This window comes from Hyperolius riggenbachi, chromosome 3, assembly GCF_040937935.1.
Source record: "Hyperolius riggenbachi isolate aHypRig1 chromosome 3, aHypRig1.pri, whole genome shotgun sequence".
Classification (NCBI taxonomy): domain Eukaryota; kingdom Metazoa; phylum Chordata; class Amphibia; order Anura; family Hyperoliidae; genus Hyperolius; species Hyperolius riggenbachi.
Genome location: NC_090648.1, coordinates 12,244,638 through 12,258,582, shown reverse-complemented (window position 1 = coordinate 12,258,582; position 13,945 = coordinate 12,244,638). Strand labels below are relative to the sequence as shown.

The 13,945-nt window shown below is 49.3% G+C and overlaps 1 protein-coding gene and 1 long non-coding RNA gene across 8 annotated transcripts in view; one reads left to right on the top strand and one right to left on the bottom strand.

Moving 5' to 3' along the window:
- Window positions 1–3,424, bottom strand: part of LOC137562486 (uncharacterized) — a 255,675-nt gene extending 252,251 nt beyond the window's left edge. For both annotated transcript variants that reach the window (XR_011030123.1, XR_011030122.1), the window contains exon 1: window positions 3,345–3,424. This is a non-coding gene — a long non-coding RNA (uncharacterized lncRNA). The remainder of the gene's footprint in view (window positions 1–3,344) is intronic.
- Window positions 3,425–3,510: 86 nt separating this feature from the next.
- Window positions 3,511–13,706, top strand: POP7 (POP7 homolog, ribonuclease P/MRP subunit). Of its 6 annotated transcripts, XR_011030121.1 has the most exons (4): window positions 3,852–3,934; window positions 4,175–4,191; window positions 11,520–12,688; window positions 13,053–13,706. XR_011030121.1 is itself a non-coding variant. In XM_068273866.1 (3 exons), the coding sequence occupies exons 1-3, from the start codon at window positions 3,925–3,927 to the stop codon at window positions 11,913–11,915; spliced, it is 423 nt and encodes a 140-aa protein (XP_068129967.1). In that variant the 5' UTR covers window positions 3,852–3,924; the 3' UTR covers window positions 11,916–13,706. The 6 variants fall into 6 exon arrangements, 5 of the variants coding, with proteins under 5 accessions (XP_068129969.1, XP_068129968.1, XP_068129970.1 ...); XM_068273866.1 differs by having other exon boundaries at window positions 11,520–13,706; XM_068273868.1 differs by lacking the exons at window positions 3,852–3,934; window positions 4,175–4,191 and adding an exon at window positions 3,511–3,601 and having other exon boundaries at window positions 11,520–13,706.
- Window positions 13,707–13,945: the final 239 nt, after the last annotated feature.

The following is a 13,945-nucleotide window of genomic DNA, read 5'->3' as shown; positions in this document are numbered from 1 at the left end:
CGCTCTGGCCCTCCGAACAGCGGGGATGTAAATATTTACTTTCCCGGCTCCAGCGCAGGCGCAGTATCTGCTCTCTGCACGGAGATAGGCGTAAATGCCAGATCGCTGTCGGCCCGCGCAGTAGAGCGGACCCGACAGAGATCGGGTATTTCCGCCTATCTCTAAACGGTTCGCAGCAACAGCGCCCCCGCTGGAGTCAGGAAAGGTAAATAAATCAGCGCTTGTCGAGCGAGGATTCCGGGACACTCCGGGGGAGCCAGCGCTGGATTGCCTGCAGCTACAGGGGAGGGGGAAGCCTCATTGGGACCCCAAGGCTTCCCCCTGCCGAGGTGAGTACCCCCCAGGGGACCTTTTTTTTTGTTACAGATTCTCTTTAAGAATAAATACATTGTATTTATTATTTTCCGGGTCAAAGAGTTCACTTCCTGACTTGCGTCAGGGAGTGAAACAAATCGCTCTGAAAAAGCACTTATTGAAGCACTTTACAAAAACCGCAGCGCCCACCCGAGCGCCCGGAGGAGAAACAAACCTCCAAAAACGACAAACGCGAAAGTAAACGGAACGCAATGTGAACAAAGCCTGAGAATGTTGTAAAGAACACAACTAGGCTGCAGAACAGTGCAGGTGGATGCTATATAGATGGGTGCTGCACAAATGTACCGTAACTGTTATATATCATATGTCCACGTCATATTGCAACCTGTTAAGCTTCCCAGAACTTGCTGCAAATCTGTAGTGTAAAAAAAAAAAAGGCGTGATACTTACCTATGGACAAGAAAGACTCTAGTTCCTATTGAGTTAGCTGCCTCTGGGAGCCCTTGGAAGACTTGGGTACTCCTGAAGATGGGCAGCTGCGTACTGTACATGCACGCCCTTGCGCAGTATGAAGCCGCCTGTCTTCAGGATCACTCTGGGATACAAATGCTCCCAAACCCTTCTGATAGTCTCTGAAAGGATTTTTGGCCAGTTAGATTTTTCCTTCAGATTTATCAGTACTTTGAAGTGTACCTAAGACGACAACCGTCTAACCTACCATACCTATCTGGGGCTTCCCTAAGGCCCCCTTGATGCCGCTCGGTTCCTCGTCTTCTCCTTGAGTAACTCCTGTCCCCTGATGGATGGACGGCCTGATAGCCTGGCTGAGTTGGGCATGTGTGGCCCAGCTGCATGCGTCACCAAGAGCATACATAAAAAACAGTGGAGTGGCACTCACAAACAGTGGGCACTAGTGTGCCCAAGCCCACAGACCCTCGTACTCCAGGGTCCACGATCCAGAAAAAAGATGAAGGCTAGCACCACCAATAAGTATTTATGCTGTTTTTATTGCATTAGCAAGATGTCAAAAAGCTTTGCTGGGCTAATGGCGACAGACTGCTGTTTCTGGCTCACGCCCGTAGTCAAGTCTTTTAGCGTGTAGTGGCTACAGGCCTTGACGATCCCCAGTGCACATAGTAGTCTCCTGGGACCTCTGCAGAGTAGTCAAGTAACCAGAATTCTGACTCCTGTCAGTTTCCCAGGTCATTTTCTACGGCCTGGCGGTAATTACGCACTGGTGCAATACGCCAACCGCTCACGGAGAAGAGGCGCCCATGAGGGCACAGAGCACAGACTTACAGAGGAGTGCTCTAGCTGGACAGGCCAGTCACTCTGCAGGGGCCCCGGGCAAGGCCGGCACTATAATTAAGGCAAGGAGGGCAATTGCCGCCTGAGTCTGTAGGGGCCCCCAAGCATCTCCCATTTTGCCTCTTTAAAATTATGTTTGCCAAGCTGCTGCCGCTGAGTAATGCATCATGATATATAACAGTTACAGTACATTTGTGCAGCACCCATCTATATAGCATCCACCTGCACTGTTCTACAGCCTAGTTGTGTTCTGATTTTTTTTTACTCACCAGATCTCACACAGGTATACCTCCCAACTTTTTAAGATGAGAAAGAGGGACACTTAAACCACGCCCCTGCCACACCCTAATCACGCCCTGGCACGCCCCTAGTCACGCATACTATAAAGATTTCATAAGAAAAATATATTGTTTTATAATTCAAACCACACTGGTCCTTTCTATCCTGGTTCATCATTTCACTTCATATTTACATTTTAAAATTAGTAAGAAAGGAGGACAAATGAGGAGGAAAGGGGGACAAAGGGACAGTTGGGAGATATAGACATGTTCTGTCCAGGGCTATTTAGAAGGCATTGGTTGGCCTTTACATGCACTGACTTGATGCTTTACAGACAGGTCACTTTCAGAAGGCACTGATTGAACTTGACAGGTGCTGATTGGCACTTATTGGGGCTTGTACCATGCTTAACTGTATGCTATTTCTTGTTTTTTCATCAACGACCCTGTATGCGCCAAAACCAATTCCGGGTACAATCCACCATTGTACTTGGCGAAAATAAATTCTGATTTTGGCAGGTGCAAAGGGGCACTTGCTTGTGAATATATATATTTATCTACAAAAAAAATGGGTTTGATTGACTTTATTTCCATCCTTTAAAGCTAATGGGCTCCCCGATGTAAATAAAAAAAAGGCAGATACTCACCTAAGGAGAGGGAAGGCTCGGTCCTAATGAGCCTTCCCTCTCCTCTCCCAGTGCCCTCGGTGCCGCGCTGGCTCCCCGTTCAATTCCCCCACCGCGGGAACTTCGGAAGTCGACAGGCGGCGCACACGAGTGTGTCATAGAGGGCGTGCGCGTGTGCAGTGTAGAGTGGCCCATCTTCTGGATTTCCGAAGCCTTCCTTCGGCCGGGAAACAACGGTATTTGACCGAAATGGTAGAATAACGCTACGGGGGAGCCAGAGCAACAGCGGGCACTGGGAGAGGAGACGATCTATGGGACCCAGAGTCCCCCTCTCCTTAGGTGAGTATTTGACTTTTTTTTATTTAAAAACAGGTTCCCGTTCACTTTAAATTGATATATTACTAATTTTAAACTGTAAATATGAAGGGAAATGATTAACCAGGATAGGAAAAACAGTGTGGTTTGAATTAGAAAACAATATATTTTTCTTATGAAATATTTATGGTATGCATGACTGGGTGTGGCAGGGGCGTGGTTTAAGTGTCCCTCTTTCTTATCTCAAAAAGTTGGGAGGTATGCCTGGGTGAGACCTGGTGAGTAAAAAAAAATCCTACCCTATTAGCTTGTTGAGATTGGGAAAAGCAATAAGTAAACAGAATATACAGCAGGTCATTTAGCCCCACTGGCCTTACTTTGCTGAGTGGGGGTAGGGAGGCCACCAATGCTTTTGCCCCAGGGCCCCTGGAGACCCCGAGTCACGTGGAGGGGCCTCAGTGTGGGCCCTTAGGCAAGAGAAGTCGCCCTACATCTCACTGACCATCACAGAAGTAACACCGCGTCCAGCAAGCATTTTCTAGCGCAGGGGTTCTCTCACATTAGCCGGGGAGACATCGCCTGTGGAGGAAAGAGAGCCCCGCCCCCTCCTCGCCTCACAGGAACAGCCTGCTTCCCGCCACTTTCATGTCCTCCGCGTGCCTCGTGCATGCGCGCGCGCGCCTTCAGTCACTCAGCCCATAGAGGAGCGCGAGACCGCCGCTCACTTCCGAGGAGTCAGTCGCGTCACGTGGCGGAGAGGTAAGAGGCACGCCCCTTTCTCCGTCCCCGGTGCTTCGCCACGTGAAAGGGGTTCTCCGATAGAAGCCCCAGCAGGTAATTGGCTGGCGGGTGGCCGCGGCGGTCACGTGACTGAACGTCTGGCTCTCACGCGGGGCGGGTGAGTGATCGCGTCTGCGGGAGGGTTAGTTGCCCGGGGCAACCAGGCAGAGCCCCCTCGTGCCGCGCACATCCTGACCGCTGAGTGGTTGCCCTGGGCGACTGCTGTGCCGACAGACCCGCTGCAGTGGTGTGTGTGACGTCAGAGCCGTGGTCTCGTCTGGGCGCCCCTCTGTGGTGACGTCATGAGGAGAAAAAAAAAAAAAAAAAAAAAAAAAACATTTATATTGCGCTTTTCTCCTTGCGGACTCAAAGCGCCAGAGCTGCAGCCACTAGGGCGCGCTCTATTGGCAGTAACAGTGTAAGGGAGACTTGCCAAAGGTCTCCTACTGAATTAGTGCTGGCTTACTGAACAGGCAGAGCCGAGATTCGAACCCTGGTCTCCTGTGTCAGAGGCAGAGCCCTTAACCATTACACCATCAGCCAACTGCAGAAGGCGTCACTGGGCCAGAGTGAGCAGCAGCCAGTGTCCCAACAGCTCAGCATACATCCTGGAAATAACATACATTTAAAGCGGAACTGTAGATAGAAAATAAACTAATTGTTTCACTTACCTGGGGCTTCCCCCGAGCCCCCAGCAGCCCTCCTGTCCGATGACGAATCTCCACGAGTCTCCGTTCTCCCGCCGACACTCGGTCCCGTACCTCGACGTGTAAGTTGAGGCCAGCGCAGCCCTGCCAAGCAGTAGTGGGGAACACGAAGAAAGGATACACGTGGCCGGAGCCACACAGGCGCAGTGGCCTGGCGGCGAAACCGAAAGTAGCTGGCAGCGGGAGAACGGAGGCTCGGGCAGGACCGGCGTGGGACGGCAGCTGCTGGGAGTACATTTGAAATCGGCGCCGGTAGACTTGGGCGCAGGATACAGCGGTATATAGCTGATCCTGCTTCTGCACAAGTCCAGGCCGATTTAATTACTATTCCCCCTCCAGGCCGCCATGGATAGTGGGGGGATGAAATAATTTGGCTTCCAGCGATTGCTGGAAGCTGAATTATTGTGTTTTAAAAGCAACTTCGGCTCCGTCTTCTGACGGAGCCGACGTTACTCACTGAGCGCCGCTATAGACTGATTCTCATTACAGTCTATGGCGGCGCTGGCTGCGCCCAAATCTAGCAGCGCTGAAAAGCACTGCTCCGCCTGCTGGGGGCATGAGGAAGCCCCAGGTAAGTGAAACAGCATGTTTATTTTATATCTACAGTTCCACTTTAAAGGGGTTCTGTGGCATGTTTAAAAAACAGACGGACACTTACCTGGGGCGTCTATTGTCCCCTGCAGCTGTCATGTCCCGCGCCGCCCTCCTACGATGCTCCGTTCCCCACCGCCGGCACCCGGAAATTATTCCTCTAACAAGATGAATAGTGCGTGCTTCCGTTTCCGGGAGCTTACTGTGCAGGCTCAGTTTTCTCGGATAGCGCCTGCGCAGTAAGCTCCAGGAGATGCGAGCGGGAGCAATCGCGAAGTCATGTTAGTTGAATAATTAGACCAGAACTGGCAGCGGGGAACGGAGCATCGTAGGAGGGCGACGTGGGACATGACGGCTACATGGGGACGATAGAAACCTCAGGTAAGTGTCCGGTTTTTGTTTTTACATGCCAAAGAACCCCTTTAAAGTGATATTCCCCTTGTTAGTGGAATCAGTGTCACCTAGCTGGGCTGCAGCCGAAGCAAAGCTTTTCAGCACCTGCCTTGAGCCACGCAGCGCCAAAGCTTGGCTGTAGCAGTAATGCTTTACTCCACAAACAAGGTAATTTGGGGATCCGGTGATTGCTGGACCCCCAATTGCCTTTCCCTCTTGATGACTAGGAGGGGGGATAGTATTTAACACAACCCCTGAATTTGTGCGACAGGAGGGTTAGTCGTCATTGGGCTCACCTTGTGCCAAAAAGCCCTGGTGGCGACATGCCATGTATGCATAACCTCCGTGCCCACAGCTTCACCAGATTCCCTTTGATATTGCCCCCATTTAAAGCTGTGATTAAACTCTGAGTGGGGCGCATGCTCTGTCTCCTTCAGTCATGCTCGTTAATGGCTGTGCACAGAGATCAGGAGCATTTGCAGCTGTGTGCCCAGGACACTCCCAGCTGAGGCTCCCACACACAGCTGCTGGAAAAGCAGGGCAGAGATCAAAGATGGAGGGCAGCAAAGCTGAGGCGCCACAGAGTTTATGGGGCCACGGAAGAAGCCCCCAGGTACAACCACGTCATACATTTATTATTCGTTCACGTGTACTTTAACCATCTTAGCGGTATGGACGAGCTCAGCTCGTCCATCACCGCCGATGGCTGCCGCTCAGGCCCTGCTGGGCCGATTTTGTTCAAATAAAAAGCAGCACACGCAGCCGCCACTTTGCCAGCCGCGTGTGCTGCCCGATCGCCGCCGCTCTGCGGCGATCCGCCGCGAGCAGCGGCGAAAGAGGGTCCCCCCAGCCGCCTGAGCCCTGCGCAGCCGGAACAAATAGTTCCGGCCAGCGCTAAGGGCTGGATCGGAGGCGGCTGACGTCCATGACGTCACTCCGCTCGTCGCCATGGCGACGAAGTAAGCAAAACACGGAAGGCCGCTCATTGCGGCCTTCCGTGTTACTTCTGGCTGCCGGAGGCGATCGGAAGAACGCCTCCGGAGCGCCCTCCAGTGGGCTTTCATGCAGCCAACTTTCAGTTGGCTGCATGAAATAGTTTTTTTTTTTTATTTAAAAAAAACCCTCCCACAGCCGCCCTGGCGATCTTAATAGAACGCCAGGGTGGTTAAGGCTCCTTCCCCACTTGTGTGCAACACAATGCGGTTAAAGGGAAGGTTCAGGGAGGGTGGGTAAAAAATAAAAATCAATGTCCACTTACCTGGGGCTTCCTCCAGCCCGTGGCAGGCAGGAGGTGCCCTCGCCGCCGCTCCGCAGGCTCCCGGTGGCCGACCCGACCTGGCCAGGTCGGGCTCTTCTGCGCTCCAAGGCCCGGAACTTCTGCGTCCCACGCCGGCGCGCGGACGTCCTCCGGGCTCTACTGCGCAGGCGCAGTAGTTCTGCGCCTGCGCAGTAGAGCCCGGAGGACGTCCGATGACATCAGCGCGCCGGCGTGGGACGCAGAAGTTCCGGGCCTTGGAGCGCAGAAGAGCCCGACCTGGCAGCCGGCCTGGCCAGGTCGGGTCGGCCACCGGGAGCCTGCGGAGCGGCGGCGAGGGCACCTCCTGCCTGCCACGGGCTGGAGGAAGCCCCAGGTAAGTGGAAATTGATTTTTTTATTTTTTACCCACCCTCCCTGAACCTTCCCTTTAAGTTTCTATGTGATTCGGCCTGATGCAGTTGCAATCCCATTCATTAACAGTGGATGGAATCGTAGTGTAAAATAGCATGAAACCGTGCTTTACATTACTGTGCTGGAAACTGCAGACAGAGCAGTCTATGCACGTCTGATGGCACACATGTAAAAAAACGGCGCTGGGAAATTTGGGCACAGGGTAAAGCCGATATACAGCATTAATTACTATTCCCCCTCCAGGCCGCCATGGATAGTGGGGGAAAGATGTAATTCGGCTGCCAGCTGTTGCTGGCGGCTGAATTACGCTGTTTTTAATGTAATTTGGGCGCCGTCTTTCACCGGCGCCCAAATTACCTTCTGAGTTCTGCTATAGCTGTAATTCACATTACGGCCTATGGTGGCGCACGGTGCGCCCAAATCTCCTGGTGCCTATTTGTTCTGCTTCGGTCTGATGTCCTTGCAGATCGTATACACTGTGCATACAATACGATGATTAGCAACGCACAAGTGGAGAAGATGCCTTATTTAGGATCCCGACAGATCTGTTCATTTGTTATGTGAATTGGACGGTCTTGGGCTGTATTCTGGGCCCAGCATTAGGAGCAGTTGTTTTGCTAGCAGGCCGTTTTCCTCAGTGGAAGATATTGGATAAACTAATGGCAACAGATACAACAATCTTCTATGGGGTCTGTACAAGGTCTCTGTTATTACCAGATTTAAGTCCGTTGTGGTAACGCAGGCTCTTGTACTGGCATCCTGTTCTTGCGATTAGCTCTGTTTATGGAAAAATATTTGGTAGAATTTTTAATTCTTTAGACTTCTGTGATCAGAGAGTAAGAGAATGAGGGGGCAGCCTTCGCCAAGTACAGTTTTGTCTTCTTAAGGGACAACCAAGGTGAAAATTATCCTCCTCATAAAAATGACTTTTTTTTTTTTTATAGATATCCCGCAGTTTTATTTTATATTTAAATCTAGTTTTTACTATTTCATTGTCTCTGCCCAATGACACATGCTATGAAGTATGCCAGAGCTAAAATATATGAACTATTGACTCTTTTTATCTCTTTTCTAGTCTCAGAAGCCATTTACTGATAGGAAAGTGTTTTATGGCTGTAATTCCTTATCAGTGAGGGTTACAGTATAGTCCGACCCAGACAGAAAACTGTCACTTGCATACCTGATGTTTAACATTTTCTGGCAGAGAAAGAAAAAAAAAGAACACAGCATAGTTACTGTATTTGTGTGCTTGGCACTATGCATGCACGTCTATCTCATTATGTCACTTGTCACCTTGGTTGTCCTTTAACCACTTTAGCCTTCAGTTGTTTTTCACCTGATGCACCTGAGCAATTTTCACCTCCCATTTATTCGCCAATAACTTTATCACTATAGATGTCGGCGAACAGTTCGGGAACTGTTCGCCAGCAAACCCCTCACCCTGTACTACCGGGTCGCTATGACCCGGAGTAGTACGGCTGCGCTGGGCCGGTGGTGCGCATCTTTGATCGTGCGCCTGTTGCCGGGCACTTTCTGCGCATGTACATGATGTCACGTGATGTCACGCTACACGTGAGTGATGTCACGCTCATGCGCAGAGAGTGCCTGGCAACAGGCACGCGATCAAAGATGCGCACCACCGGCCCAGCGCAGCCGTACTACTACAGGTCATAGCGACCCGGATGTAGTATCGGCCCATAGGGATTCGCTGGCGAACGCTTCGCCAACATCTCTAATTATCACAATGAATTGATCTACATATATTTTGTTTTTTCCGCCACCAATTAGGCTTTCTCTGAGTGGTACATTTTGCTAAGATTTTATTTTTATTTTTTTTCTAAATGCATTTTAACAGGACTATTAAGAAAAAAAATGTAAAACATTCATTTTTTTTTTTTTTTCAGTTTTCGGCCATTATAGTTTTAAAATAATACATGCTACCATAATTAAAACCTACATATTTTATTTGCCCATTTGTCCCGGGTATTATTACAATTTAAATTATGTCCCTATCACAATGTATGGCGCCAATATTTTCATTGGTAAATAAAGGTGCATTTTTTTTTTTAGTTTTGCGTCTATCACTATTTACAAGCTTATAATTAAAAAAAATATTAGTTGTATACCCTCTTCACATGCATATTAAAAAAAAAGTTCATTCCCTTAGGTAACTATTTATGGTTTGTTTTTGTTTTTTTAAATTGTAATTTATTTTTTATTTTATTTTGGTATTTTTTTGGAGTGGGAGGTAAACGGTTAATTTTAAATGTAATTTATTGTGTCTTTTTGTAATAAAAATGTATGTGCATGTAGTTTTACTGTTTGGCCACAAGATGGCCACAGTGAGATTTTTTTTCTATATTGTGAGACAGCACGCTCGCTCACAGAAACTACAAGGAGGACATGATTTATTTATTTTTCAGAAAGACCATGGCCTCTGAAAAGAAGCCGTTGGTTTTTCTACCAGGGTGTAACGATTGGTGTCAGCACACAGAGGATCTCTGATTATTGGTGATCTGCAGTATCACCAATAATACAGACGCTATACCCGATTATGTGTGATCTGCAGAATCATCAATAATACCAGTATAGCTTAACACAGAACACCAGTGTGGTAAAGTGTTTGGTGCAACAGTAAGAAAGGTTATCTCCCGAGGAGCGGGAGATACACACACTACTGCAGCCAAGGATTCCCTGATGGATTGGGAATCAGACTGTACTGCAGCCAGTGGACTCCTATAGGGTAGAGCCCCCTGACTGAACTGCAAGAAGGACTTCCTGAGGAGCAGGTAGCCCTTGCAGCTACTTGTCACCTGGAGGGTTAGTGTCACTAGTAGTACAGTAAGACTGATCACTCGAGGGATGAGTGACAGCCAGAAGGGTCAGACAGGCCAGGTCGGCAACACACGAGCAGATAAGGTATAGAGACAGAAGGCTGATTCGGTAACCGGGTACAAGCAAGGTTGGCAACTGATAGACAGATGGGCGGAGGTACCGAATCAGAAAGCAAGAGAGAAGTCAACAGAGCCAGAGGTCATAACAAATATCAATAAGCACAATCCTAGTCTGAGGTTTGAGGTCCTTGGTCTCGACACCCAGGAACTGGTCTAAAGTATAACACAGTAAACTTCAAGAGCGGAATCTGGCTAAGTATGAATTCCCAGTTCCAACTGGTTCTAACACACTGTAGGATCTGACTGAGGTCTGAGTGCTCACACGTAAGTATTCTTACGGCAGACAACCGGCAACTGCCAACCAAGTACTACATATACTCACGACGCTCTGCAGCGCCGCCCCAACCAATCAGAAGTCCAGCCGGGACAGCTGATCTGCCTGATCAGCTGATGCCTCTCCTGCTGGCATAAAGGTCCTGTCTTCTGGCGTGCGCACGCGTAGCTCTCCCATCTGTGTGCACTAGAAGGCCCAGGCAAACTAGACACATATTGCTGCGCGGAAACCACCGGTCTGAACGCGGAGATAGCTGCCCTGCCGCTAGACCGCGCGGCAGCATCTCCGCTATTCATTACACAGGGACTTAAATCAATGAATGGGAACAATGTTCCCATTCATTGATCTCCGGGCTAACGGTGGGCTGCACAGGAGCACGCAGCACTGCAGCAGCAGCCTTTTGGACGTGAAAGTCGCGTCCAAAAGCTACAATGGTTAAAGGGTACCTTAACTGTAAACAAAAAATGAGTTTTACTTACCTGGGGCATCTACCAGCCCCCTGCAGCCATCCTGTGCCCTCGCAGTCACTCATAGCTCCTCTGGTCCCCCGCTGCCAGCTAGTTTCGTTTCGATCGCCATGCGTACGTTTTTACGCATCTCTGCTCGTGCAGGAAGCTATTGCAGACATCAACAAGTACATTTTTATGCATTACGGATGTAAAATTTTACGCATTACAACCGTAACACGTAAAAATGTACTTGTTGATGTCTGCAATAGCTTCCTGCACCAGCAGGGATGCGTAAAAACGTACGCATGGTGGCCGGCTAACTCCCAGTCGGCAAAAAATGAAACTAGTTGGCAGCGCGGGGCCAGAGGAGCCATGAGTGACTGCGAGGGCACAGGATGGCTGCAGGGGGCTGGTAGATGCCCCAGGTAAGTAAAAGTCATTTTTTTTTTTCTTTTTTTTTACAGTTAAGGTTCCCTTTAAAGCAGAAGGAATTTGCAGGTATTGAACTGCATGTTTACATGGAACACCCATAGTGCACCACTTTAGGATCGTGGGTGAATATGCAACTAATTTCTAGCATATTCGCTCACTAGAAATTGAAAGCATTCGTGGAGAGAGTAACTTTTTGCAAACATGAAGTTGAATATTTGCACATACCTTCTGGTATAAGATGATAAGCTTGCATTTGGCATGGTGTTTTTACAACTATCCTAGAGGTACTGGTCCTGCACGACATAAGTGAGTAATGAGTGACCAGTCAGAATGCTTGATCGGTGCATCTGGCCACTCGCTGCATTTGTTTGATAAGCCTGCCCTAGAGTTACCAGATTAGATTGACTGCCTTTTTTTTTTGTCCTGTAGGAAATGGCTGAGCAGGTGTCTAACCCAGAGCGGACCCCTCCTGCCCCTCATCGACGCCGCCCAGCCCCCCGGCCGCCCCGAAGTGCCAACGACATCTATGTGAACACAAAGACTGATTTCCGTGCCCAGCTGGCTCGGTGCCGCCGTCTCCTGGGAGCAGGTGGGCAGAAGGAGCTCCGGGTTCACGGTTTAGGCCTTGCCATTGGCCGGGCTATCAACCTAGCGCTTCAATTGCAGCTTTCAGCGCCAGAGGCTCTTCTGATCTCGGCCAGTACCTCCACGGTAGAGCTAACCGATGACCTGGAGCCTGATGGTGGGGAGGACGGCGAGCCGGGGACCCGCAGCAGAAACAACTCTGCCATCCATATCCGCGTGTACCGAGTGCCGGAGGAGTGAGGTGGGCACATAGCGCGGAGGTGTGCATGGGCTGAAGAGCAGGCGGAGCTTCCCGAAACACTGGGCATCGCTCGGCCCAATCATCTCTCAGTATTGTGTACAGGAAGGAGGACAGTGGACAGGCTGGAGCTGTAATGACACCCAGTGCATGATGGAAGCGGAAGAGTTTCAGAGTTTTGTTTTGTGTGTGTTGGAGTTTAAGCGAGGATGGATGTAATTTAATTTGCTAGAGTTGCTTTTGTCATTGTAGCCAAACTTGTGCTTCATTCTTCACCTTCTCCAGGCTTGTGCTTATATAATGAATACATTGCCTCTCCACTGTCACTGAAAAAAATTCCATATATTGAAAAAATGTAAATCTGCCCTCTCCTTGCTAATTATTAGTATTTTTAAATACTGTACTGTATTTCCCCGGCCCCACTTCTTATGGTGTGTACACACTTGAAAGATTAATGAAAGATCTTAGACCAGTTTTACCCCCTTCCATGTAGTATGAGAGAAAACTCTGTACAGTCTATTCTATGGAGCTGAACTCCCCATCAGACAGACATCTTTGCAAGATGCTGCACACACAGATGCTGCACACACAGATGCTGTACACATACAAAAGATCAGTATCTGCAAAAGATCTGTTCCTGCAAAAGATCCATTCCTGCAAATTGCATTCTCAGTCTATATCTGCAGATCATCATACACACCTTGTTTAACGGACAATCATCTGCAGATCTGACAATCCTCTGCAGACTTAAAGATCCATCCTGGTGGATCTGTAAGTAAATCCAATTACCTGGGGCTTCCTCCAGCCCCTGGCAGCCGCCGTTATGTGCCCTCACCGCAGCCCCGGTGGCTCTCGGTCCCCTCCGGTGCAGTGGCCGACCTCGCCAGGTCGGCATTTTCCTGCACTCCAGCATGCAGCTCACTGAGTCGCACTGACATCATCCGGACTGTACTGCGCAGGGATAGAACTACTGTACAGAACTACAGCTCCTGCGCAGTACGGTCCGGATGACGTCAGTGCGACTCTGAGAGCTGGTCGTGCAGGCGCAGTGGACATATTGCACCAGAGGGGACCCTGGGCCACCAGTGTGGAGATAAGCTGCGGCGAGGACAGCTGGCAGGGGCTGGAGGAAGCCCCAGGTAAATGGGTTTTCTTATTAGGTTGCTCGAATGTATCCTTTAAATTACCTTCATTTATACGCACAGAGAAACCGTACACGTAAAACACCTGAGGGATTGCAAAACAGATTCGTGCATGGGGTAAATTGCATATAGATATTGCACTGACAGGTGAATGGCCCTTTAGGTGCGGTTTTCCAAGTAGTCGTGTATCCTGTTCTGTCAGCACAAGTCTGGAGTAGGGTCGGTCGATGAAGCGTTTAAATATATGCAGCATTGAATCTGACACACTGCATTTAATTGATCAATTTTATTTGCATCAACTCTGAATTATTCACATGTCACTGACCTCCGCTCCTTTGGAACGGAAAGGAAATGGAACTAAAGCAGAGCGTCACGTTTTGTTGTGGTCTGTTAAATTGTATTGTGTGTAACGTTGTATATGGACTTCTCTAATGAAGAGAAGGTTCCTTTCACAGCTGTACAGTGGCGTCTATGTTCCCATTGTGAGGATGTCTTCACTTCCTGTGAGTGGGGCAGAAAGCTTACACAGCTGTACAGCTGTTATTGGCGTCTGTGTTCCCATTGTGAGGATCTCATCACTTCCTGTGAGTGGGACAGAAAGCAAGACCAGTATTCACAGAAATAATAATAAAAAATAATAAAAAAAACTGACCAGTTCTAATCTTTGTAATCTTTGTTCCTCGATTGCAAAGGATGAGGTGTTTGTTGCTGTCTGGGTCACTGCTGGAGATTTATGTCCCCATTTCCTGTATAGGTGGCAAAAGTCCTCCAGGCACATCGGAAGGGGGAAGTAACTCGCCTCTCCAGCACTCATGGAGGACACACACCACCCATCTTCCTCCTCCCAAGCATTCCGACTCTATGGGGCAGTGCCACCTGTCGTCACATGA